Source organism: Sturnus vulgaris, chromosome 9, assembly GCF_052056855.1.
Source record: "Sturnus vulgaris isolate bStuVul1 chromosome 9, bStuVul1.hap1, whole genome shotgun sequence".
Lineage (NCBI taxonomy): Eukaryota > Metazoa > Chordata > Aves > Passeriformes > Sturnidae > Sturnus > Sturnus vulgaris.
In genome coordinates this window covers 6,074,209-6,101,825 of record NC_142251.1, presented here as the reverse complement: position 1 = coordinate 6,101,825, position 27,617 = coordinate 6,074,209, and the positions used below count along the sequence as shown (strand labels likewise).

General features: G+C 37.2%; 1 protein-coding gene across 5 annotated transcripts in view; it reads right to left on the bottom strand.

The window, feature by feature from the left end:
* Positions 1-20: 20 nt before the first annotated feature.
* The window catches only part of EPS15 (epidermal growth factor receptor pathway substrate 15), a 64,427-nt gene continuing 36,830 nt past the window's right edge, over positions 21-27,617 (bottom strand). For 3 of the 5 annotated variants that reach the window (XM_014870649.2, XM_088169707.1, XM_014870648.2), the window contains 14 exons: positions 26,622-26,707; positions 21,223-21,295; positions 16,500-16,661; positions 15,674-15,871; positions 13,642-13,839; positions 13,008-13,082; positions 12,579-12,669; positions 11,261-11,296; positions 10,289-10,425; positions 8,615-8,684; positions 7,312-7,388; positions 6,650-6,812; positions 3,802-3,980; positions 21-1,918 (listed from right to left, as the gene is read on the bottom strand). In XM_014870649.2, the coding sequence (XP_014726135.2) occupies positions 1,772-1,918; positions 3,802-3,980; positions 6,650-6,812; positions 7,312-7,388; positions 8,615-8,684; positions 10,289-10,425; positions 11,261-11,296; positions 12,579-12,669; positions 13,008-13,082; positions 13,642-13,839; positions 15,674-15,871; positions 16,500-16,661; positions 21,223-21,295; positions 26,622-26,707 (1,692 nt within the window). In that variant the 3' untranslated portion in view covers positions 21-1,771. Of the gene's footprint in view, positions 1,919-3,181; positions 3,219-3,801; positions 3,981-6,649; positions 6,813-7,311; positions 7,389-8,614; positions 8,685-10,288; positions 10,426-11,260; positions 11,297-12,578; positions 12,670-13,007; positions 13,083-13,641; positions 13,840-15,673; positions 15,872-16,499; positions 16,662-21,222; positions 21,296-26,621; positions 26,708-27,617 lie in introns of all 5 variants that reach the window. The other 2 variants (XM_088169709.1, XM_088169710.1) reach the window with 2 other exon arrangements.

Sequence of the window (27,617 nt, the reverse complement as noted above, 5' to 3'; positions counted from 1 at the left end):
TTGAAAAATCAGGCAAACAGTTCACATTTATGTACTTAAACTTTATTTCTTCATAATTACAGGCTATTGTTAGAATTTTTAAACAAAAGGGAAGTCTATAAATAGAGGCTAATCCCACCTGAACAAGTTGTTTAAAAAAAAAAAACAAACAGTTAAAACTTCATAAGGTAATGCCATTTAGCTCACAGCAGTGGTTTGTTGGTAGTCTGAGTAAAAGTCCTATAGTCAGAGTCAGTAACATGAAATGTAACATCAAATGACTCAAAACTTTAAATTCCATAAAGGAAAGCAGGAATATATATATAATATATACATATAATATTGTGTTGGTCCACTGAGTATACATTTTAAACAAAAGATAAGAAACTATGTAATCCAGTTAAGCATATGATTTGCAAGATTAGTGTACACTCATTACAAAGATGTATAAGATAAGTTATAACTATTTAATACTTGCAAAATTTTAAGTTACTTTTTACTGAGCAGGTGTTTAAATGCTCATCTCCCAGTGCAAAAGAAAAACCATCCCAGTCAGGATTTTTTCCTGAAAAATTGAAAACCCTCAAACTCATGCAACAGCAGCATTGACAGGTAATGGGAAGAGCTAAAATATACTGAAGCATGGCTGAGTTCTCCCCCTCTGCCCCAGTGCTCTGTGTTGAAATACTTCAATTTCCTCAAAAGAAATACCACAGGTAAAAAGTGCAAGGAAAAAACCCCTTCTAGATGTTTATGCTGCTGCCATCCATTTTCTTAGATAGGGCACAAGATTATTCTTTTTGGAATTATTTTAATGAAACTGATTTTCCAAATAGAATTCATTCAAAATGAACAATAAGTTATTTTCATTAAGTTATTTTCATTAACATTCTATCAATCCTACTCTGACTCAGTGACCATTCAGAAATCATTCAGTTTAAGGTGCAACTATCAGTTGGCATTCAATAAATTACATATACAGAAAACAACTGTGGTTAAAAAAAATAGAAATCAGACTACCTGTTTTTTCTTTCTATTCTTAATCCTATTTCAAATGGAACTCATTAACTTGCCAGTTGAGCTGCATATTTCACAGGCAAAAGTGGCTCAAATAGCAGTGGGGTCTCACAATTTGACAGTCACCTTAGCCAACAGCAAATGCACATGAATTTTCAGCTTAATTGCTTTACAAAACAAAATAACAGGTCTGTCTTAAAACCTATGATCATGCAGGAAAAGCAATAAAGGTTTCAGAAAGACAAACTCTTTATGATGGAGACTCCATGAAGACTATGTTAAATCCAACATAAAATCTTCAACTAGGAGAAAAAATAATCTATATGCATACATATAAAATAAAGCACTCCACAACTCTGGCATTACTAAAACCCCTTCAGAAGGATAAAAGGTTTCCAGTGACTAACTGCTTGATGGGAGACAGTCAGCCATGACAGAATAATTGCTGTGTTCACTTTATGCTCAATTACCAACTGCTGATAGATTACAGTCAAACCCCATCCTCTCTATCTGCATTTTAAACTGAGTTGCTTTCAGCTGGGAAAAGTACTTTGCTCTCCTGAAAACGTGAGAGAAACTGAATGCTAAATTTAACAATTATTCAAACAATAACCAAAAGGATTGAATTTAGCAGAAACATTCACATCACTTTCAGAAATTTAAAACCTTTCATAGTTTCTTGTATATATGCATTTTCTGATTAACATTTAAATACGTTAGGTACTCAGGAAAAGGGACAAAACAGTTTATGTCAGATAAAATCTTATTCTAAACTTCATGCTTCTGATATTTCAGATTTACTGAGTGCAATAGCCAGTTCCAAGTCTTCTTGCTCTTGCTGTTTTAGTCTTGCCAATCTTTCTTTTTCTTCTCTCTCACTTTCTCTCTTAGCCCATTCAATCATGTCTTCCTCAGTAGAATACTGCATGTTTAAAAGACAAAATAAAACAGATTAGTAATACAGTGATAATTATTACTCATTATAATTATGATATTAAACACTCAGTTTAAGGGACAATTAGTTTTTCAATAATTGTACATATTCTAGTCTCCAAAAATATGACTCGTTTTGTAGTTGTAACAGACTAAATTGGCTTAGTCTAAGGTTCAACTACTAAGAAGTGCATTGATTCAAAGTGATGTATTTTAAGGAAATATATTATGTTTCAAATTTCAGTATTAAGTTTCTAAAATGTTACTGAGCAGAAAGTGCTATAATTTAAATATAGCTTTATTTTGGATAAATACCAGTCTATACAAGAAAAACTTTGAATAAATCAGGAGAACATTTTGCAAAGCACACTCCTATTCACACTGTACACCATCCTGATTTATCCTGCTTTCATTAAGGATGACTTTTCCAGGTGAAAATCACTGCAAATTTTATCTGCAAACTGACTGCTTCTGAATGTGTAGATGAAAAATATCATTGCCAAGAAGCAGCAAAATAGTAAGAGTAACTGTAGAGTTAGAAGGCTGTAATACAGAGAAAGGTCAGCATGATATGAGAGGGGAAAAAAGAACAGATTATTTCCATGTGTATTGGTGAGAACCAAATGTGAACTAAATACCTCTGGTATAATGATTATAAATCAGAGACAGCTAAGGGTATTATCTTAAACAAAATTATGCTGAAGTTTCTTCCTAGCAAACATGCAGAAAAGTGAAGAGGTAGGTGAAGCTCCTGTCCTCATGGATGTCCCAGCATTAACTGAAAGGGTTAGATGTTAGAGACCCCAGGTCTCTGCTTGGAGCTGCTTCTTGGGGAAACAAAAGCAGAAACACCTGAGTTTTCTCCACAGTGCACTCAGTATTTTCGGTAATTGCAGCTGGAAAAGAATACTATTTCCTTCATAAAGATAATAAATATTCTTGCCACTCCTCCAAACTGGCTTCTCAGTCCCCCTAACTACTACCACAGATGGATAACCACGTTTCAGAAGTTACCATGCTCCAAGACACACCAACCAGTGCAAGTCTACTTGGAGAGCCTGACAATCCTTAGTTTACTTCAATCAAGCATGTAGTTTATTAGGCCTGAACAAAAAAAGAGCGGTATGGTCGAGATACTGTAAATGCAAATTGCATTTAACAGGTATCAGGCTTGAAAGTGAGATGATGCCTTTCAAAACTTCTACTTGCAAAAGCTCAAAAGAAAAAAAATAAAATATAGGCATGCACAAACCTTTAGATTTGCTTCTACTGCTTGGACACCACGACTTCTATGAAATGAATTCTGGTTATAAAGAGACACTTACTATTTTACTACATTGTGCATAAATCTGGAATTGACTAAGCATTCAAAACTCATCAAATTGTATTTCATTAACAAACACTGTTATGAGGCTGTTTATCATTATTTCAGTACATTAAAATTATGACCAAAGAATTCAGTGACAGTTAAAATCTCATTTTGGTTTATTTTTAATTGGGTAGTTAACAGTGTGCTTGTTATAGATTTGTAATTTAAATCTGCTGCACACATTGATAAAATGGATAATCCCTAGAACATAGATATTTTTGAAATCCTCTCCTCTAAAAGCTAGGAGGCCTCCATGAAAAAAGGCATAAAACCAATGCAATTTAAACATTAACTACGACATTTTGCAGCATTTTGTTTTAGGACAGCCTCAGCTGTAAACTAAATGTAAACAGTGCTTTAACTGGAAGCAACATCCCTTTTGTACATGGGATATGTTTTAATAATTTAAATTTAATAATTTTAATAAATTAGACTGAAGACTTCAGTGTGAACATTTCAAAGCTGCCGTTATACTGAAATAAATGTAAAAAGTATTTACTCACAGTACTGAAGTTTGCAAAATTGTTGGGGTCAGCCTCTTTACTGATGCTGGTGGGAGCAAATGGATCACAGAATAGATTTGCTTCTTGTTCTTTGGGAATGTCTGGGGTGGGGAAAGGCTGAAATGGATCGCTCGACTTAAAGGAATCTGAAGAGTCTATTTGATTGATAGGTCTTTTCCCTTAGATTAAAATGAATTTAAAATGAATTTAAGATAGCAGGTAATAACATGCCAAAACTAGTTAAAAAAAAAACCATTCAAAAGCTACTTGGAATGCAACATCTTCCCACAAACTAGTGGAGCTGTAGTTTCAGAGGAAGGGCTGCCAATTTAAAAAATGAGGGTACAGCCCACACTTTCTGAAAGGGTAATCAGGTGAAAAGGAACACATGTATATTAATTAACTATTTTGGAAAGAGAATTTCTAACAGCTTTTAGCACCTATTCTGTCGGCACAGTATTGCTTTCTGGTTCAACTGTCTTTGATCATTCCAGCAAGGCTCTTTTATTATTTCTTTGGATCAAGTTAACACAAACCTTTTATCTAGAGAGCAGAAATACATTACATTTATAAGTTTTCAAAACACCATGACCTCTTCCTATGCTAAGAATTTCTGCAGTTTAAAACCAGGAGTATGATAACAAGCAATCAGAGGCTGAGCTGTTTTTTTAATTCCTGACTAAGTATCTGCAAATAAAAAGAATGAGGGACAAACCCCCACTTATTTTGTTGGGTTTTTTTCAGCTTAACCCCAGTCAACTTTCAACACCGTTGAGGACATTAACCCAAATACTTCCAAGAATTCAAGCTGAGCTGAATTTCATCCCACCACTCCCTCTGTATGTTACTGTTTACACAAGAGGTTTCAATGCAGTTTCTTGAATTCAACTTCCAGGTTCTGCAAGTGGTTCCACACTTGCAGTGCTTATAGTTTAAAACTTGCTTCTGTTTCAATTTCAGATTAAAACTACACAATTGAACAAAGGTGCTTATGTTTCACATATCACTATTGAAAATTAGTCTAAAATTACTTCATGAAAGCAAAAGAGATTCTCATGTGGCAATGATTTAGAGATTTGGAGAACATCCCCTGGGAAACATATGATTGACTTAGACACTTCCCAGATAACCCTGCCATGTCTCCCACTGATCACCTTCTATCCATGTATCACTGATGATATTGTGCTGCCCCATCCCTGGAAGTGTTGAAGGCCAGGCTGGATGGGGTAACCTGCTCTAATGAAAGGTGTCCCTGCTTGTGGCAGGGGCTTGGAACTGAATGATCTTTAAGGACCTTCTAACCCAAACCATTCTGTGATTCTCAGTTCTGTTACTCACAAATAATGCCTGCCTGTTTCTTGAAAAATGTGCGAGAAGCATCTGCAAATAACAACCAGGGAATTTTACTTCTGCATGGGAAGGGTTAAAAATTGTAAGAATATAAAATACACAATCACCAAATCTTCCCCAAAATCAAGAAATGGGGGTGTTTATCAGTATCTAGAGAGGCAACAGAATTCAGAGGCAACAGCCCTTCTACACACTTCCCAGTAGAGAGAAAGATTTTTGAGTATTTCTTTGAAAAAGTATTCCATTGTTTCAAATCAGACCAAGGAAGTAATTAAAATAATTACATTTAAATACCTCAAATTTTATTTCCATTAGGAAAAGAATTAATTTGGAATGGCTATCAAGATAACCACATTTTTAACTGTGCCTATCAAAACCACCTATTTTTTTCTAATAATCTGTTGCTAAGGATGCTGCTGTTCCATCCCTAGAAGCTTGCCTTCCAAAAGTGCACATCACAGCCACTCCCGTACAATCAAGAAATCCTTTTTATGTTTAAGTAAGGACCAACATCAAACATCCAAATTATCATCACTTGCCATGTCAGCTGTTTTAATGTCATTTACAATGGAAATGGTTACTTGCAAGGTATTAGCATGAACTGGATCTCACACCAACATTAGAAACTAAACAGATGAGTTTAAACTTCAGTGTGAGCACTCCTGTATCTACAGTATTCCTCTTCTTTTGAGGAGAAGATGAATACACGTTTAAGTTTCATGCCACAGTTTCTCAAAACACCTTAAGACTCATCCATGTAGTGTAACAGTGAAACAAATGACACAATAGAGTTTTTAAAGACAATGAAACAGAGGACAGAAATTTTTAAAGGAATACTAGAAAATATATTTTCCTACGTTTGCAAGAACAAATTAAGAGTGAGTAGTCTGCTGTAATATGGTCTTGTTGCAACCACAAGAAGGTGTTATTATGCATCATAATCACGGCCTTTTCTGGAAAGCAGAGTGGTTTGTGCCATGGGACATCCCAGAAACTCCTCTACCACTGAGAAGAGAACAGCCCAGGGAACTTGGGTTTATTCTTGTTACTGCTACAAACCTCTGCAAGGCCACCTAGAAAAAGTTTACCTGAAAACCTAAGCCAGTTCTTTAACACTTTTTAGTTCATTTTGCCTTAAACCCATCTGTGTTTGCAATATATAAAGCACAAGTAAATTCTCACTTTAATCATAATTTAATTCAAGATTCACAGTGTAGCACATTAGCAACCATTTAATTTGCAATTTATGCTGTACTCTTGCACACACTTGTAACAAGTCTTTCTTCCTGTTTTCTAAATCCTTTGTCTCTTCAAACTCTGATCCCAAACACCATGCAGAACTTAACTCTGAGGAAATGACCAACAGATCAGGAATGGATGTTTTTCACATCTTGCTCATTAACTTTAAATTCAGACTCTTTACCCTCCCCTCACAATTCCTGTCCCTCTGCCAACACGAAGCAGCTGATTGTTACCACATCTCAGTGTCAGCTCTTACCAGGTGGTGGTGGACAGGGCCTGGTGGGAGTTCCTGTCTTAGGGGGCAGTGCAGGAGGAACATCCTCATTTTTAGCTGGTGGTTCTTCAAATAAGTTTTTAGTTATGGTGACACTGCTGACAGAGCCTGATGTGGAAGAGCTAAAAGGATCCTCATTGTTGGCCTTCAACAAAAACAGCAACACCCACATTTTCAGTGTAGTGCTACCAGACATTCTCTTCAATAATACAGTATTAAATCAGAACTGAAAGTTTGGACTAAGACTAAAGAAAAGACTTTTGTTTCTTTTTACACATATCCATATACTCCAGAAGACTGAACAGAAAGAAAAATCAGGAATGGCTACTATGTACAACAGTATAAAGTTGAAAGCAGTTAAACATGCAAAAGTTAATACTTTTGCTGCTAAACTCAGCAAATTTAAAAATGAATAAATAAATAATAGTATCACTGGAAATAGAGAGAAAATACTTATCAAGCCAAAAAGATTACATTGCATTCTTCACAGAAGTGCAGGACAATTTGCTATCAAGACCTCTGTTTCAAGCAAGTCAGTCATTATAAATGTTTAGTAGTGGCAAAACTGTAATGTAACTGAGTAAGCTTTGTCTTGTCACTGCAGTTTCATGCATTTTCTGTGAGTAGCAGCAGTTTCCTATTACCTTTGACAGCGTGCTGAAATCAGCAAAGCCACCTTCAAAGGATTCACTTCCAAACAGGGAGGCAAAGGGGTCTGTAGCTAATACACACAAATCAAACAAAGAATAAGATTAAAAATTAAATATAAAAGACTGGAAAGAAGAATTCCCACTACTATTATTATGAAATAGCAACTATTATATATTTTGCAACATAAACTAATTCAAGGGAAGTATTTTATGAGGTGAGCACTTCAAATTATTAAGTAGCTTTTTCAAAAACTCTAAGTGTCAACTTCCAATTAAGAATAATAAACCTCTTGAACAGGAGGTAATTCAAAAGAAATACTGGTATGTTTTCCTACATTAAAAAAAGTTAAATTCCACTGAAAGTATCAAATAACCATAATCATACTACTGGAAACATTCTACTGAGATACATGTATGTATACACACAGAGGCGGCTTTGTGTGTGCATACACCCATAAATATACATATACAGATATATACATGTGTAAATATATATTTGTGTGTGTACATATATATATATATATGAACATGAACCAGAGCTCCTTTCTGACTGCAGACCCACTTGTGGAATCAAATACCTGAAGTTTGTATCCCCCCAGTCTAATTTAACAGTGCCTTTCCATTCTCATGTGCCTAAAATATGTGAAAACTGCTACCGTACTGTAGAGCAGGAAGTGCCATACTCAACTTCTGCATCTCTAAAAACCACCATTTTTTGCCTATAATTAAAATTAAGAGGTTTACAATACAAAATCACACATAAATTCCTGTTTTGGATTATCACTTTTCAGTGCAGTTTAGGAAAATAGGAATTAAGAGCTTCCCTAAAACATCTTTAGCCCTCAGATGAGAGAGGGTCACAGAAGGAGCAAGCTTGAGCAGTAAAAAATCTCGATGGAGTTTCTCTATTCCACATCTACTCTCGTGGTGCAGAGCTCTGCTGATGTTACTTAGGAAGTAACATGAAATCTCTGCAAACAACCCTAATGGGAAGCAGTACAATCCATTCAAATACTCCAAACACTTAGATCAGGATACTGTTCCAGTTTTAGTAAAGCAGAGGAACAGTTTTTGTGGAATCAGTCTTCAGTGATAAACACTACAGATAGAGTCAATTTTGGTTTATAAACTTCCCCCCTGAAAACAGGCACCTTATGTCACACTTTATAGGAAAGTTCTGAAAACATGGGAAATGCCTATAATGCTCTGTTGCAAATTCAGTTAAAAGACTAGAAACAAAAACAAGTAAAAGCAAAAATAAAACCCAAGAAACTCGATATGTACAATCTACTTTTACCTAGATCATTTGATGTAGTAACAGTGGTTCCACCAGGAGCAAAAGGGTCATTCTTCTTTGATAACTCTGTCTAAAATAAAAAATTCCTTTGGAGGGAAATTTGCTTTTCAGCTTAAAGGATTCTTTAATCTAAGAATACAGTCACCATTTATTTTAGTTTAGAAGTTTTAAGATAACACATTCTGGAAATAGCTTTTACCAGCATCAGTAAAGAAGTCTGTTAATAGAAACTCTTCTCTGTTTTGATTAATACTTTGAAAGGATGGAAAAAAGGTACAATATGTGCAACATACTTAGTAACAGCTAATGTAACAGCCAGGAATATCTACCACTCATTTTGGTCTCAGATTTCTACAATCAGAGCCATCTTCATGAAGATCTAAGACTTCAACACTCCAGAGATGTGTGGCAAAGCATTTAGGATAAATGCATAACTCTGGTTCTGAAATACAGATCTCAAGAATCCACTGCTAATCCCACACCACAGCTCTGCCTCCCTTTTTTTTTTCTTTTCCTTCCTTTGGACTGTAATAAGACCAAGAATTAGTTACATTAGAACATCAAGGCTTTGAAAAGGATAGTGTGCCAAGTATTACAGATTGTGGAAATGTAATTTTTAAGGCTGGGGGTGTAGGCTGTGGTGTGTAATATGACCTTGAGATCTGCACAGTGCGCACACCATGGGCAAGGGCAGCACCACCACTGTGGCTGCAGTGATGTCTCACTCTTGGCTGCTGTGGGTGCACCTCAGGCACACTCTGCAGCCACTCAACTTGCTAATTCTTAATCCACATGTATCTGAGTTTTATATATGCCTGTGCATGTTTTTATGCACACAAAAATCTGGAAGTGAGGCATGAAATAGCACTGAAAAGGAAAGGAGATGGCAAAAGAATGGAGACAAAGTTAATGGCACAAAGAATTTCAGCTGCTTAAATTGTCTATCAGCTTTAAATATTACATGTTCAACAAGTTCTGGTCTACACCAGAGAGAGTTTTATGCCCAACTCTACCTTATTAAAGGTTCAAGACTATTCAGTAACTGCTCATTTATAATATGAGCTAACAGTTACACTGGAGTACCCTTGAAGGAGGTACATTCAGTAGGCATTTCTACATTACAAGAGACCTTTGGTGATTCTTATTAAAAAAACCAAACCACACCAAAACCTAAACATACACCTATAGAACAATCTGACTTTTATGAGGGGAAACCCCATACAACATTTCAGATATCAGATAAAATACAACACATACTTCTTGATCCTATAGCATGTGGAGGCAAAAATTAAGTGTCTGAACATAACCCGGTGAGGTTAATCCTGGGTTTCTTTCCATTTATTACTTTCCACCAACTAACAGAGCTGTTGGAGAGCTCTAAAGCTGAAGTCATTGTAAAATAACGACAGTCATTACTGTCAAATGCTCCTAGCTGTGGAGCAATGAAGATACACAATGAAATACTTTAAAAATGTTTTTATTTTTACCTCTGTTTCACCTGTGACTATTTCTAGAAAATAGGACACGAAAAGACAAGACAGAACTGGGGGATCAGAGGTAACCTTTATATGATTTCTGAATATCAATTTTTTAATGTATGTCTGAATGTACAAAACAGGTTATTTTGTGCAAATCACACAGAGAAAGCAGTAAAAGGTGGGACACCAAACTTACTGTGGTACTATTACTGTTGTCTGCAGAACTAAATGGATCAGTGCCAGCAGTCACAAAAGGGTCGGTGGAGGATTGTTTGAAGAAAGAGTCAGCTGCAAAAGGGTCTGAGCCTTTGAAGGGATCACCACCAAAGGGATCTAAAAGGTAAACATCTCCCTAATATTTCTGCTTGCTTTACTTAGCTGATATCCTAAAAATTAAACAATGTTTAAACAACTGCTTTTTTCATATTGCTACAAAGTGACACATTTAAGACCAAGGACCTCTGAAGTATGAAATTCTCCTGTGAATAATTTGTATTCTGTGATTCAAAACATCAGACAAGCCAAAGTTTTCTGCACATCATGAAAACAGCAGTTCCAGAATCATTGCAGCACACAGGTTCTTTAACCAAGTCCCTAAAAATGAAGCATTTTACAGAACCTAATGTTTCTAAGAACTCTCCTGCCCTCCTCTCTTGCACACCCCAAGCCAAATTAATGTTTCTTATTTGGCACTTGGTACTCAACCCTATTTTACTCTTGCTTTCCCACTGGTTATTTGGCTTTTTTGTCACCAGTAACTCCACTCAGGACCAAGCAAACACTGCAATGACATTGCCTTTACAGTCGATCTAAATAGAGACTTCCTACCTTTTCAATACTTGATTTTAAAGGAAGTTGGTATGTTAAGAGCCTTTAAAAGAGCACAGTCCTATTACTTTGCAAATAAAACAGGCAGCAAGTGTTGGAGCCTTCAGTTCATCACCTTCACATACTTAAATGCCAACTAAGGAACTTCCAACCAGAGCAAAATTCACTGGCAATGGACTTCTCTGAAAAGCTTTAACAAGTGGCCAGGTGCTAATGTCACATATATCATGACTTTTTGTGGCATTTCCACATACTCTTTTCCTCTGAAAGAGGTGACAATTTTCCCCACTAGCAAGAACAATCTAGAAAAACAAACAGTGTGAGTTATAAAGTTACTTACCAATTTTTCCAAAAGGGTCATCTTTGAAGGGGTCATCTGTTCAAAAAAAAAGCAAATATTCATTAAACAGGTTATTACCATCACAAAACACACACAAAAGCAGCCATGTCCAAGCTGCATTTCTGTTGGCTGTTGTCCACAAACACCCACATTATGCAGTATTACCACTGCAGCAATCCAGGCCAGCTACTGAGATGGGTCCCAGTTTTGTTTAATTGCCACAGACACTGTGGATGGTATCTCCTAAGTGTTCACTTCAGTACTGGATGCATGATCCCAACTAATTTCTGCTTTCTCATGTACATCTCAGAGAAAGATATCCTGTCTCTTAGTTGTGGATATCTACCTCTGAATATACTGAGTGCTCAAAGCCCAAAAGTTTGGTTCAGCAGATCTTTTCTCTTCTGAAGGAAAGGCCTTGTCATGTGCTGTAAGACCACTTCAATGTAAACAAATATCAAGCAGTATCTACACAGAAACATTCAAGCTGTTTTAAATTAGTTTAATTTACTCATTAAAAATATTCAATCTGCACTGACATTCTTTCAGAAGCCAAGTGATCTGAAACAAATTAGCTTATTTTCCTTTCAAAGCAATACAAGCTAAATTGATCAGGCCATGTTGATCTGAAAGCGTGTAAAATCATACTCATGTGGCTGAAAACATCTGCTGCAGCAGTTAATTCAAATTAACTCCCCTTCCCCAATTGGCTCCATATAAGCAGATCATTCCTTCCATAAAAAATAAGAGCAGAGCAACATCATTCGTCAATGGCAAGTTCTTAAAATAAAGCCCAGCACTTCCACAAGATGAACAGATGGTGCAGTTCCACATTACCTTGTTCTGAGAGCCAAACTCACCAGAAGTAGGCCACAGCCATTCATTCTGAACCACCCACACCCTCCCCACAGCACAGCCCAGAGAACCCTCTGCTGACCTGTTTGTGGATTGGGGCTGTCAATCAGATCAGTGACACCACACCTATCACAAGCCTGCCCACACCTTTACAGCCAAAATGCCACCAGGGCAAAGGCAGGGAGGGGAGGGGCAAGAGAAGCCCTCAGGAAAAGCAGTGAGGGAAAGGAGCAATTTTCAGAGTTCATTAAGTCCAGATCAAGGAAGGAGAAACACCCTGGAACTCTCATTTCTATCACTTCTATTTCTCTAACACTATTAGCTCCATGCTCTTCTCACTCACACATCTTCAGATTTATTCTATAAAGAGCAGTCTCAAGGTGAAGATGAGTCTGATGTATTCATACAATTCACACAAGACCTGTTTCTGCAAATCTGCACTTAGAGAGAAATGTTTACTTACTGCCAACAAAAGGGTCAGACTGGAAGAACTCTAAGCTGGCTTCAGAAACTAGATCAGGCAATGGATGGGATTCAGCATCAAATGGATCTTCCTGGGCAATGCAGAAGGAGAGAAACATATTAAATTTTTAAGACTTGCAAGGATGGAAAATACTTATGTCATCTCCTGTTACCATTCAGTGGTTTCTTATAGCTTAAAGCAAAGAGACAGCTGGAATTCTATATAATTCATCAATGGAGATCCAAAATATTTTTCAACAACCTGCCTGCTACACAAGATGAAATGTTTGTAAGACATCATACTAAATAAAACCAGTAGCAAGTGATAATTATTCCTCTATTGTTGTATGCCCATCATGCAAGCCTGAAACAGTTTAACCAGGATTTTTTTTAACCTATTTTTTCCTTCCCCAAACCTGAACAAACTCACTTTTTTGGTAACAGTTGCAGCTGGGGTCTCTTTGTCTTCTCCAACAGAGACTGCTGTTTCAGGACTATTCCTTATCTGTACAAGGAGAACAGCAATTAATCATAAATAAGTAAATATAAGACTGCACAAAATTTTAAGTCTTAAATAGAATCACAGAATATACTAAAGCATAATTCAAGAGATTCATACTTATTATAGCACATACTTTAGTGTTCCATAAACCCTGTAAAAGTTTTAAAAAAATAAACCCATCATGAATCTACTGAGACATAAGGAGGAACATTTAAAGAAAGACAGTTTTAGATTTTCTGTACTTTTCCTTATTCTGCTCTCATTGCACCAAATGGAGACAGCTGCTCTCTTTTAATGTTAATTCTGCTATTCAATTTATGATATTTTGCTTTGGAAATAAATACAGAAAAAAAATGTTACTGCTACTTTCCAGGCAAGCTAAAATTACCTCACTTTCTGCTTATGAACTTTCAGATATGTGGAAACACAGTCCCTCAGAAAAGCACCCTGAAATTTCAGTTGTGCAAGTGTTTAAAAACATAATCAATCTTGGTACATTCTTAACTTATTCCAACTTCACAGCTGCAATGCATCGTGATCAAGCAGGCAAAACACTACTCACTGGAGACACACAGTTAGTTTGTTCCTCTTCTGCTATACTTTCCCTCTCAGCATTCTCATTAAGGTTTGCAGTTTCACTGCTGCTGTTGCTAAGACTGGAATGATCCACAGTTCCATTAACAAGTGTACCATGGGGCTGAGAGTGCCAACTAAATTGGTTATTTTCCAGTTCTTTCAGCTCAAGGAGCTTTGTCTGCACCTGTAAACAGAAATAAATGTATTAGCATCAGTATGGCAGCACATGGAAGCCAGTAAATGGCCATCCCCTCCTAAATATAAAGTGGGTGATATAAGTCTGAAAATCTTATTTTCAAAAGCAAATATAATAAAAACCCGTTCTGTCAATCAAAGGGTGAAATTTGAGAGATGAGCAGAAATCTTATTTACCAGAAGTTCAGAGTGGTTGAAGGACACACCTTTTGCCAAGGAAGAAGACTGTGTCACTGGCAACACCGAGACTTGTAGCTATTCAACCTCATCAGAAAAGTTGTAAAGGTTTCAGGGTTTTTTTTGTTTGTTTAGTTTTGCTGGGGACTTTTTGTTCGGCTTTTTTTAAATTCTTTTTGTTTTGGACTGGGGTTTGTGTGTGTGTGTGTGGTTTGGGTTTTTTTCCTAGATTATATATTTGCAATTTCCTTAAACTCAAAATTAAGAAGGCTGCTGTATCAGAATTCTCATCTTCCAAGAAGGAACATTACGATTTCATTATCATCTCCCACATGACTTCTGAAGTCCACAAAAGCCAAGTTTATCTTCCTAAGCAGACACTTACAATTCATGTTATTATTTCAGCAATATGCTTAATGCAGTGCCTTACAGCAAACACTTACAACCAACCTGCCAGTTATGAAGGAATTACTGGATGGCAGTTTATGCAAGAGAATAAACCTAGTCCAGACATTCAGGTGCTAAATCCCACTGAACTCTGCTAGGTCAGTCACCCAGCACAGTTATTACAGAGTTATTGGGGTGTCAGCAAAGATGCCACCAGGTGTCTTTCACATTAACTGACCTCAGACCAGCCATTAGATAATCTTGCCTAAAGCACCAAAGCACTACTATTCCTTATTTAGAAGTCAAGAGCAATAAAATCAGGAATACTGTTATAAAACCTAATAAAAAAGAAAGTCTGTAGTACAGTCAAGCATAACCACTTATATTATTAGTCTCAAATCTGTTCATGGCAAGCATCTCTTGCCATATAAAACCACTAAAGTGGTATAACCTTCTCTCTACCTGTGATGAAATGATGAAAAAATTCACTTGTTTACTTCTCAGTTTCTAAACTAAAAGCTGTATTTATAAGACTCATTAGCAAGTTACAGATGTGAATTGTGTGAAATGACCAACCCTGAAGTCAGCCATTTATAGGGTTCAAAGATAGGCTTTGCCTTTTGTTTTCAACTTGGTATCAGTGTGAGTGGCTAACACATAACACAGCTGGCAACAGGAAAAGAGAACCATGAGGAAAGGGTAATAAGAAGTAATCACAAATCACTGATTACAGAGATTACAGTGCAACAGCAGCCACTTCAAAGTACAGGACTCTCTGCCTCTAATCTCAACCAACTTCTTCTTCCATTCATCTCACTTTCTCCCTTCAACAATGCACTAAGTAAATGCTGTCTGTAACTTTATACCTCACATCAATTTATGACTTCACATCAATTAAAGGATAATGACAGCATGCCCCAGGCCATGGAGGATGAAAACTTAAAATAACTACTGGACACAGAGAATTTAAGTCTGCGTTATCCATTTTTCACTCGTTACCTTACGACAAATTATTTATGGAGTATAATAATTTAATCCCTTTAATTAATAAACTTAGACAAAGACCATGAAGTATCTTGAGTGACTTAAGTCAGCCTCTAAAAATCCTAACTACTACCACAGAACACATGTGTAAGTAACCAAAGACATGAGCAAATAGTGAAGAAAAAAGGAAACAACGCCTTCCCCTTAAGGCAAACCACACGAAAGGTTGCCAGCTTAAAATATTCTTTGGGGGTGGGTCTTTCACACTGCCTTACTGAATTGATTTCCTGTTGTGAATCCTGCAGATGTTGCTGAAGAGGTCCCAGCTGTGCTTTCCCAGACTCTATGCAATGCTCAAGCTCTGCAGTTTCTTGCTGCAGGCGACTCAGCTCCTCTTGGGCTTTGGTCAGTTCATCTTCATATGCTGAAATCTTTGATTCCTGGCTTGTTATTTCAGCCTTTAGCATGGCAATCTAAAGTATGAACAGTATTTCAAGTCAAAAAAAAAACCACCCAAAACCCATACCCATAAACCCAAACAACACTTCCAAACACATCCGAATACTATTATTTATGACCAGAAAAAGTAAAAAATCTCATAGCTATTGCAGAGATTATAGATCATACCCAAATGAAAAGTTAATTCTCTATTGGTCTCAATAAGAACAGAGTATTTTATCTGTTCTTCTGACCAACACAGGTATTTCTAGTATTGAAAAGATAATTTCAGACCTTAAAGAAAGACAATAGTTTTATATTAGAAAAAAATTACATAAGATGACTTTTTTTAAAAAAAGAAATCAGTCCCAGTAATTAGTGGTTCTAACTACATTTCTATTGTATCATAATTTTGCTGTTTGCTTTAAACCTTATTTGTGTGCAAGTATATCTCAGTATGTTTGTTGACACAGTGATACTAAATTAGGAACACTGAAGTGAGTGATGTTATTTCCTATGCTCTGTTGGTCATAAAACCTTGACACTCAGGCTATTTATTCATTAAAGCTTTTTTTCCTGCCCCAACAACTCTAACTCTGCAAGGCTGAGTTCTTCAAGACAAGGCATTTACTATTCCCAAGGGCACTGGCCACCAGATCTTACCAAATGGGCCTCCTCTGCACACTTCTGTCTGATGTCATTAAGTTGTTCTTCCAACTTGGCCTTCTGCTCATCAAGATCATTAAGGGTTTCCTGTGCCTCCTGTTTCTGAGCTTGCAGCTTTTGCAGATTACTGCTCTCCCGCTTTACTTCATCCTGGAGATCCTGAAATAAAACACATCAGCTTGACATTTGTTCCCTCTCTCCTCCTAACCACTGAATTCTGCAGTACAAACTGCAGTGCTAACCCAGATTTCAAAGTATCAACAAATTATCTTCCAGAAGCCTGCACAGGTACCAGGCAAGCAAGTACTCTCAGATTCTAATTCAATGACATAAAAATATTCAGGTTGTTTGCCTTTGCTTTTCTTCAGTAAAACAAATCTTACTGAAGTACTGAGATCATACACCAACACAGAAATGAACTGCTTTCCTCACAGGGAGGTCAGCTTTTCATTGTGAATTTCGAAGCTGTCTTTATTCAGGCTGCTACAGTCTCTGTCCTGTGCTTTAGCACTACATTTTACTGAGTTTCTTATTAAGAACATGGACTTGTTGCAGTGAGTCCAGAGGAGTCCATGAAGATGGTCAGAGGGCAGGAGCACCTCTGCTATCAAGACAGGCTGAGAGAGCTCGGGTTGTTCACGCTGGAGAAGTGAAGGCTGCAGGGAGACCTTAAAGCCCCTTCCAGGAACCAAAAGGGGCTTGCAAGAAAGTTGGAGATGGACTTATTATCAGGACACAGGGGAATAGCTTCACACTAGCAGAGGGCAGGTTTAGATGGGATATTAATAAAAAATCCTTCCCTGTGAAAGTGGTGAGGCTCTGGCACAGGGTGCCCAGAGAAGCTGTGGCTGCCCCATCTCTGGAAGTGTCCAAGGCCAGGATGGATGGGGCTTGGAGCAACCTGGGACAGTGGAAGGTGTCCCTGCCCATGGCAGGGGGTTGGAATGAGATGGGCTTTGAGGCACCTTCCAACCTAAACCATTCTGGGATTTTGTGATAATAGAAATCCTTTCTTCTGTTCCTTCTGCCTTCAAAAATACACGGCCAAAAATACTGGTCAAAAAAAGTCACTGGTTTTTGGAGTATGGTGAAAGACCATTAACCCAAATGCACTGTGTCCAAGGGCATTCCTGCCCATAATTTTGCAAGGATCAACCAAAAACTTATTTTTTTTACCAGTACAGGTAAGAAATGTACATTTCATACACAACAATACAGAATCTCTTGATTTACGAAAGAGCAGCAAGTATATGTCTTGTGTTTTAAGCACATTAAGTAGCATCACAAAACAATTAGTTCATTTCTGAGCAACAGGAATGGTTATACTTCAACAAGCTGCAGAGATAACACTGAAAAACATGTCAAGGAAAGAAATTAGGAAGAAGAAAGAATCGTCAAAGTCAAGAGGAAGAGATAGTACAGGGAGATCAAAAAGGATTAATACATAAGGAAAAGTATTAGATGAAAAGAGAAGATTGCAGAAGAATCATCAACAACAGGAAAAAATGAAGAGAGAGCAAAAACAATTAAGGAGAAGCAAACGTGAAATTCTGATTAGATCAAACATTTGTGTGCTGCTCTAAGCTACAGTCCTGCTCTCCTTTTCTAGGGGTGTTTTGTTTGGGTTCTTTTTGGTAAGGGAGACAGTTTATCCATGTGTTGTGTGCTAACACCTCCACACAAGGAGGACTAAAAGCCAGAGAGGAATAGAAAGGCAGATGGTGCAGCAGTCAGATGCTGGGGAATTAGGTAACCTCAAGACAACTGGAGGGCTACCCAAAGATACATCACCGATGCTTTTACATTAAAAATCAATCGCAAAACCACACCAAAAAATCTCCCAAACCAAAACCAAAAAGCCTCCCACAAAAATCCCCCAAACCAAATCTGAATTTTAATGATGAATATGTCAGTACACACCAGTCAGACTAGGAAAAATGGGTTATTTCTAACCCATGAGAGAAAAACCAGCACACACACAAAAAGCTCTTAGAGCAGCTACTGACTTGGATAATTGGGACACTCTTGATCCATTCATTTTCACATAGCTTTGAAAAGCAAAGATCAGCTGACACTTAACACAAGCAGTGGAGGAAAAAAGTAACAGCTTAAAGAGACTTCAGCCTCCTTTTTCCTAAAAGCAGCAAGAATTCACATCCACATAAGCTAAATATAGACCACCTCCACTTTTGTCTGTCCTAGGCTCAGCAGTAGAGAAGCTCTGAAGAAACCAAACTAAGCCTGATGGCTGCCAGAAGAGAAAAAAAGGGAAAAAAACCCAACCAAACCCAAAACCTGTGGTGGTTTTTTTCACATATGCACCTAAGCTCTCTAGAATTAAAGGTTGGAGTAGATACAGCACACAAAACTGGCTATAATACTCAAAGATGCCTCTTCATGAAGTAAAGCAGGCTCCAATTAAGCTTCAGTTTCAAAGAACACCCTTCAGCATAGAAGCAGCATTTAATGTTCAAGCACTGAATGAGATCTAAATGAAAACCACTAAGATGCTTGAGGTGTTACAAACTGGCATTCTGATGGTAATAGTAATCCTTGTATTAGATTTATGATCATTGTAAGTCTTTGTGCCAATATAGTGTAGATTAAGGAAAGTTTAGGAATCCTTATTTCCATGGACAATGCATTTAATAGTCCTTCCCAAGACAATTCACGTGCTAGAAAATGTTAAACCTGCAAGAGGACAGAAAAGTAAAACTTCACTGACTTTCTAATGGCATTGGTGCACTGCAATAGAGAAAAAGGAAATCCAATTCTGAGGGACACTCAGTGCAGGTAACTGAGGAAACACCCCTTAGTCTCTGCTACTAAAGAGCTGATATTTTAACAAGCCCATTAAACCCCATCAATATGCTAGATCTTCCTTACAACTCTTTTTCTGCCTTTGCTTTTTAGTACCTATTTACATAGTACGGAAATTTTATAGAAGAAAAAACAGTCATTCTTTCCCTCCTCCTATACAAATCAGTTTGATTGATCACTGACCATGAATATATTTGAGATTACAAATAAGTCTGTAGAAGGAATTCTGGTATGAAAAACCCTGAAGTGTCATGTCATAAAACTAGCTAGGAGCAAGGAGGCAGGTTAGAACAAATTGGTTTTGTAGACCATCTTTAGAAATGTCCTCATTAGAATAAAACCAGAAGAAAAAAACATGAGGTAAATATATCCTTAGTCTGCCACATTATTCTCTGAAGTTCTAGAAAGTTTGCTGAAACTTGCAGGTCCTCCACTAGTCAGGAATAAGAAAAGGTAAAGGGCCACCAGATTAAATAAATGCTGCAGCCATTTCCTGTTTGATCCTGGAGGTTTCTTGTTTTTCTGACAAGCCAAAAATACATTGTTCCTTCTCTGCAGACTGACAGAACTCTGTAACTGTATTTAACAAATAGTGACCACGAACAGGTTAGAGACCTGAGACAGCTGCTCCCAACACCACTGCCCAGGATACAGAGACTCAGGGGATTCTGTGACGCCACTGCCCATCAAACACACACGGATGACACTGGAACATTCAAGGTAAGGTTGTTATCAAGCTTGCAAACCTTTTGTGCAAAGGCACCAGAGAACTCAACCCTCACATGAGCAAACACAGATTCCAGGAGATACCAACAAAATAATCTTTGTGTGCAAAGGCAGGAATACCCCTGAGAATTCTGTGAACAGTGGGAAAGGGAATCTGCAGGGTGGGGAGGGGAATGACGGTGGAGCACAGGCATGGGCAACTTCCACACGCATTCCTGCAGCTGCTGGAGCTGCTGCCAGCATGACCAACAGGCCAGCATCTGATTATCTCCTCAAAGGTCACACTATTAATTATCATCCAGGCTCCAAGGATATTAAATAATCCTGCACAAAATTCACAGCTCTTGTAACACATTAGCTCCTTTTCAGCCCAATCAAAATTGAAATGCCGAAATCTTGCATTATTTGCTTTTAAGTAAAGATTATGGAAAATTATAGACTATTATAATAAATTCAGAAATAAATCTAAATGGTCAGATATCACACTGAAGATTTTTTTTTAAATGGCAACTGAACATTTAATTGAAATATTCCTTTGCAATATTTAATTCAGAGCTTGGCTAGTCTGTCAGCACTCTAAACACTGATGCTGACTGCATAATTTTTAACGTCTGCAAAACACTTGTAAATTTAAATTTTCACGTATTCAAGAAATTCACTATCATCCTTTCAAATAAAAATCAACAGATTCTTTTTAAAATTCACTTCTATTAGGCAGAATTAACTTGAGGCAACATTTCTCCCAAGCTGCTAATTACTGCGCCTCTTAAGAAGCAGCCCTATACACAAGCCCTTTTAATTCAGCCACTTAAGTTTATTAATTAATTTACAGTGCTACAGTGTCCTCTTTAGTTTTAATTACACAATAGATAGTCTTGCTTAAAAAAAAGGAAATAAAGAAAAATCTATTATTTTGTAATATTTTTCATTTAAAACTACATGCATGCTATATATTCTAGAGGAGCTTGTACATTTATATAATTATACACACCTACACAAACCCAAAATTACATAGAAAATACACTTCAAAGTACATTCTTTTTCTGAGGCACCAATTTTTTTTCCTTTTTACTGGATAAGTGACATGATCTAAAGACTCAGCAATCCCACTGTCATTAAAACAGCACATGGTGCAATATCAGGTGCCTGAACAATAATTTGGTGATTTATTTACCTGGACCTCACTTGTCCTCTGCTTGATGGCATCTTCTTTCTCCTTCAGGTCTTGCTCTACATTATTCTTTTCCCTGGAAGACCAGCAAACAATGCAAGAATACTTAAGAACATCAGCTACAGCAGGTACAGTTATCCAGCCCCCTAAGCCTGTATCTCTCTTTAAATACATAGTGAAACATTAAACACAAAAGATGTGAGGGATTTCTGCTTTCCAAATTATTTACAAGACAGAAGCCCACATAAGTGTTCTGCATAAACCCCCCTGTCTTTCCACCAACTGCACTCCAGTGATAAGAATGGCTCAAAAATGGAAGGGGGCGGGAGGCAGAAATCAATGAAATACTGTCTCCAGTGATCTCACTGTTGCTATGGAGCACTTGTCTAATGAAAACTGCTAGGAAAAGTGGGAGGGATTGCATCAGATTCCATCTATTAACCCCTGCAAACACAGCGATGCTGTGCTCACAGCAGCCAGGGAACACTCCCACAGGCCCACAGAGCCCATTAATGCCCTTTGCCTGGCAGATTTTGGATCTGTCTCTTGGGAAGCTCAGGTAGGAGCAGGAAGGTTGGCTTGGCTTGCTGGAATCATGATCTGCTCAGACACTCCACACAGAGTGATTTGCTGTGTCATATCAAGCCTGCCTCTACAGACATTTATTCAAGTTTAAGTGACTGCTGATGACAGGGGAATTATCATCAATAAATTCTCATCAGTCAGACATAACAATAGCTTTAAGAAAGAGAAAAAAAACCCATACAACTCAGAAGTGTTACTGTTATAAAAAAATCATGAGTGTTTCTCTCTAGCCAGCATATGGAGTCTTTTCTCCTTTCACAGAGGCAGAAAAACATTAAGTGTTACAGTTTTTCCACAATCTTCTGTAGATATTTACTTTCTCAAGGACTCTGTTAATAAACCAACACACACATTGAAGTTAGAATTTGAAGAATAAACCTAACATTTCTAAATGAAATACCATAGTGAAAAGCTATTAGATGGCATTATTGGTATAAACCAAAACGAAGAAACTTAATATTTTAATAGCACAAGATTGTTCATCAATCACAAATTATTTGTTTACTCTTATTTGATATACAGAAGAAAGCATTTCTGTGTTGAAGTAAAGCAGGTCTACTCAAAGTTCTCTTTACTCAAGCTGAGAAAGTTTCATTTACCAATAAACCACACACAATAGAAAATAAAAAAACCCAGATGTCAGATCTTAAATGAACATTTGCTCTGACAAATAATTACTACAGATTATACTCTGCTATTATTTTTCTCATTATCTGATTGAAGAGCAACTTCCTGATTATGCCCAAAGGGGAAGTTTAAATGGAAGGAAAAGGAAAGATGTGGAAAGAGGAACTTTGAAGATCAAGGCTATTTATTCTGTTAAGTGGGATCCTTCAAGGTTCATAAAATTCCTCACTGCCCATTCATCAGAAACTGGAAATTCTAAAAAGACCTTTACCTTTTCAATCAAAGCTACAGCACATTCCTCTAGCTCAATAAGCATCTGTAGCATAGTTGTATTTAGAGATTTAAAGCATTGCAACACAGGCTTGAAACAAGCTCCATTGCTTTGGCTTCCATAATTTTCCATGAACAAAGGTTTCAACAAAGCACTTCTACAGATCTATGTACAAATCAGGCTGAAAAATACCTTCAAGTCCTCAAACACCCATCAAGCACAGCCAACATTCATATATATTCTTCCTGATTGATGATAAAAGAGAGTAGGAAAACAAATACTTATTTTTCCTGCTGGGGTGGGAAAACTGAGCAAGAAATAGAACTGCAAGCAAGTATGTGTGGTTAATATACAGCGTTTCCACATTACTGTCACTGATGTGCCTGTCAGACATGACTGTCAGAGATGCAGATCACTTCCTTTGTATTTCAACACGAGCCAGGTACCTAAACCCCTGCAATCTGGACTAAGCAACAGGATACAACACCCACCCACTGGCACTTCCATGAGCCAAGTCAGAGCACAAACAATGAATTGGAAAGAATCAAGTGAAAGAAGTATTGTCAGGCAGAACAAGAAAAGCTTAGGCAGCAGTCTTAGGCAAAGGAAAACAAGCTGAGTGTATATAGTCTGCATCCCCTCCTCCCCCCAGAAATGCCTCTTTGTTTCAAAGAAAAGACAACACAGACCTACTTAATTCACTAATTCTTCTGAATGCCTCCATTTCTTTTACAAACTATCTGCTATGCCCCTGTAGGAATGCTCAGCAGCTGAAAGAACGAAAAGCAAGTAACAAAATTGATTAATTGGATATGACAGATTTCCTGGATCATAAAGTCCCTTACTACATCCAAAAAAATAACCCAAAAAGAACTGTGGTCTTGCCAACAAAGGACACTTGTAACCAATTCAAGTCAATTTTTCAAAGCAATACAATTTCTCTATGCATTTTAATAGTAGCCAGGTCGGGAGAAACTCATATCAAATAAACTAAAAGCAATGACTAATAGATGTTTTCTCCCATACAGATGCTTCATGATTTACTAAATCCCTAAATTTAATACTAATTTGTGAATGGAGTAATTCACAAACAGGAGCCAGCACATTGCAAATTATCTGTCAAAACTGAGAACTGCAAAGTCCCCGTGTCAGCAGAGGCGTTCAAGCCAAACCTTCAACCCTGGCCAGGCTGAATCACCTTAGATGTAAAAACAAAAAAAAAGACAGTTCTTTTCCATAATAAAATAATGACTACTCACAGAGTGGGTAGCATTATCTACACTCATAGTTGCCCAATATTTATTATTTTCACATACATCTGTAGTTTTGGGTATTCTGAATGCAGCAGTGCTTCAGTTTGGCCATACTAGAAACCACTCCAAGGGTTTGCCTTGCTTCTTCTAACATTTGTTACTCACAACTTCCGCTGCAACAGCTCAGTAACTTCCAAACCAGAGGTTGAGAAAAAATGATCTATCCTACATTGAATTTCCTTGCTTTGCTAAGGTGATGTAGATCTCTGAAATTTAAAACAAAGATTTGATGCAAGTGTATAGCAGGGAGAGATTGTCCTGTTTTTCTGGAGGATGTTTTCTCTTTCATTGCTATTGAGAGACCAACTTACCAACTTTATGGTCCTTTTAACCTGATTTATAATTCGAGAGAATTTAAATATTGCTATCCAGCATATGTGAAAGATGACATCTCTGGTGAGATATCCCAAGTTAAGCTCAACAACTCTTCATGCTTAGAGAGGAATGTGTGTCAGTAAAGCTCAAAGAAATACATGAATTTGTGGACCATCTTCGAAAACAAGAAAGCAAAGCTGGGTGTATTGGGGAAGAAAAAAAAAGGTTTTATGGCTCAAAAAAATCATCTGATCCAGCCTCCCACCATGCTGATCAAAAAAAGCTTCAAATAGCTTTCTAAAAATAAAGTGCAACTGAAACAGAATTTAGAGACAACAGTGGTAACAAGCTCAAAATGATGCAGGTTCCACAATGTCCTGAGGCAAATCATTCTCTCCACCAGAGGGGTATTATCCTCCTAATAAGTGTTCTGCATTTTATTCTTCATCTGATCCTCAACCTCCACCTTCCTGACACTGTATTTATCAAATTAAGATTAATAAAGCTACTGGCCACCAGACCTCTTTCCCACAAACTGCTGAGCCACAAAGACATCACCTCCATATTATTTGCTCAGTCTCTCCAAAAGCTGTTTTCCACACACTGTCATTCTTTTGGCCACTTCCTCTCCTGCCTTTTTTTTTTTTTTTGAAGTGCACTTCAATAATAGATTCAAATTCTATTACTGGGTCTCAAAAATGCAGCTCTTGGGCACTTCTCAATGGAATCAGAGACTAGAATTCTTATATATTGAGTCCAACAGCTGAACAATCTATCTTGTTTAATAATCAACAGAAATAACTTCAGTTAAAATTACATTTTTATATGACAACTATCAAGTCTGAAAGTGTACTTCAGCAGTTGTAATAGAAATGTGGATTCACCAAAGACTAAAAGTTTCCTACATTAAGCACATGGTTAATCCCATTCTGTTCTGAACCTCTAAATCAAATCAAATTCAATTCCCCCTTTCTAAAAACGAATACACACTGAGAGTTACCCCTACTCTATCTTCAACAATCTACTATCATTCAATTTAAAATAACTGTCAGTGTATATTAGTCCCTCAAGAAATGGAAGCAGTGACTTTTTCAAGGCCATGGTTCCTTCATACCTCACAGGAAGAAAAGAAAACCAGACTCATAAACAGTCTGGCTTGCATGTTAGGCTGCAAGCCCACCTACTGAAAACCAACTTCATCTAAAAATTTATGCCAGCCAACAATTTATTTCCCTCTAAGATACCAACAGTAAATATACACAGTTGTAAATCCTATTTCAGGTTAATAAATGTGAGTGTCCAAAACTGGAATTAATGTAAGTTGAAGAATAGTGGGGGCAGAGCAAGGAGAAGTAAGGAGGCAGTGGGAGTAATAAAAGAGAATAAGCAAGTGAAGTGAAAAAATATTTATGCATTTAGGAAACAGACTGTGCTCTGACACACTGCCAAGTTAAATCATTCCCACAAGTGACATGAATTAGAGAGGCAGATTTCATCATGACAAAGCACCTGCACTTTAAAAATAGGGGAATTTGCTGTTCTTAATAGAATTTTCAGTAGATTTATGACAGTAACAAGAAAAACACTGAGGAAAAATACTTGCTGTCTCAAGAGCACGACCAAGATTATAGAAATATATGAATTTTTATTTTCTTAGTCACTTGAAGTCATCTTAATTATCTTAGAAATAATTAATCCAAGGGATTAATTAATGGAATACAATGGTCTGCAGACATCAAAACAAATTTTCTCAGTCCAACAGTTTATTTTATTACACAAGAGAAGCATCCCCAACTTTATCCCCATCAAAACCCTACCAGAGGTCCGTGCACAGTCATCTTCCCACTCCCTATCCTGCACACTTACTGATCTTTGCCATCTCACTTCCTTACTGCCACCAAAAACAAGTCCTTGGGATGCCCTCTGCAAATAAAAGACAACTAACACCACTTATGTACGGTTCCAGCATCCCAAAGATTCACTCCACTCACATCTGCCAATAAAGATGAACAATGGAGAATATTTCATGTCAGGCTGCTGAGATACTCAGCTCTCTGAAACACACCCAAGGCACCAGGGCCAGACCCTTCACAGTCCTGCTGTCATTATGGGCACTCATGTGAGTGGACAGAGAGCAGCAGAGTCACACAGTACTACAGACATGCTGACCCTTTACTTAGCAAAGCTGAGTATTACCACCTGCCTTTCTCTTATGCACTGAATTGTTTTTTAAAAACCAGTAAATAGCACAACTGAATCCAAGGCAGCTCAGCTATTCCTCTCTTACATACCTCTGGAGGTCCACAATTTCATTGTTTAATGAATCAAGTTCTTTAATTGCAGAAAAATCCGCTACAGAATTCGGTCCTTGAGTATTCTGAAAGATAAAAAATAAACACTGTCAGTCTAGAGCTTATGCTATTCAACTACTACATTCACTTTACTTTTTGTGGCAACATGAGCTTCCTCTTGTAACAACTATTGGTAGCATTGTATTTCAAACTTTCAATCTTAGAAACCCCAAGAGAGTACAGATGATGCATGAGCAGAACACAACACACAGCCAAAGCATGGAGACAGCTCAATTCAAAGAGAATTTGTCTCCTGCACACCCTTGAAGACATCTTCCACAAAAGCACAGGACTACTTAATCATAAAAAAGCCATAGAATCTTGTTCTAAAATAAGACTTATCTTACAGCTAATATTTAGGTGGTTTCCTAGCATTTGAGAGAGGTTTGCTTACTACTTTTGTATTTCTTCACCTTGGTGATCCTCATGTTGCAGAGTACAGACACTGATTTGCAAGGCTCTAAGGGATACTGAGCTCGTTTAACACAAACCTCCAGAGTACCCAACAAAACTTTGACAATACAAAGTCACAGGGTAACTCACACCCACGAGCTCCCATTTACTCAGTGTCTTTATAAGAAAATGCCTGTAATACAAATTATTTGTTTCAAAAAAAGTACACATACATGGATAAAGAAGAAATGCTGAAGACAAAAATTACAAATGCTGTAATTACTCTTCTGTGCCTTGTCACAACATGAACATGCTTAGAAAGCAACAGTCACTGTAGCTACCTCCTATAAATACATCAGTTACTTCAAGTCTTGAATAAAGTCATCCAGGACAAACACAAAATTCCAAGGACAAGTATATACATACAATTTAAAAAGGCAAGTAATACCCTCAAAATAATGCAGAAGATTTTAAATGCTGAAATTTCTCTACAGATAAATCAAGATGCTTAATGTTAACTATGTGCCTACTCAAACTGATACT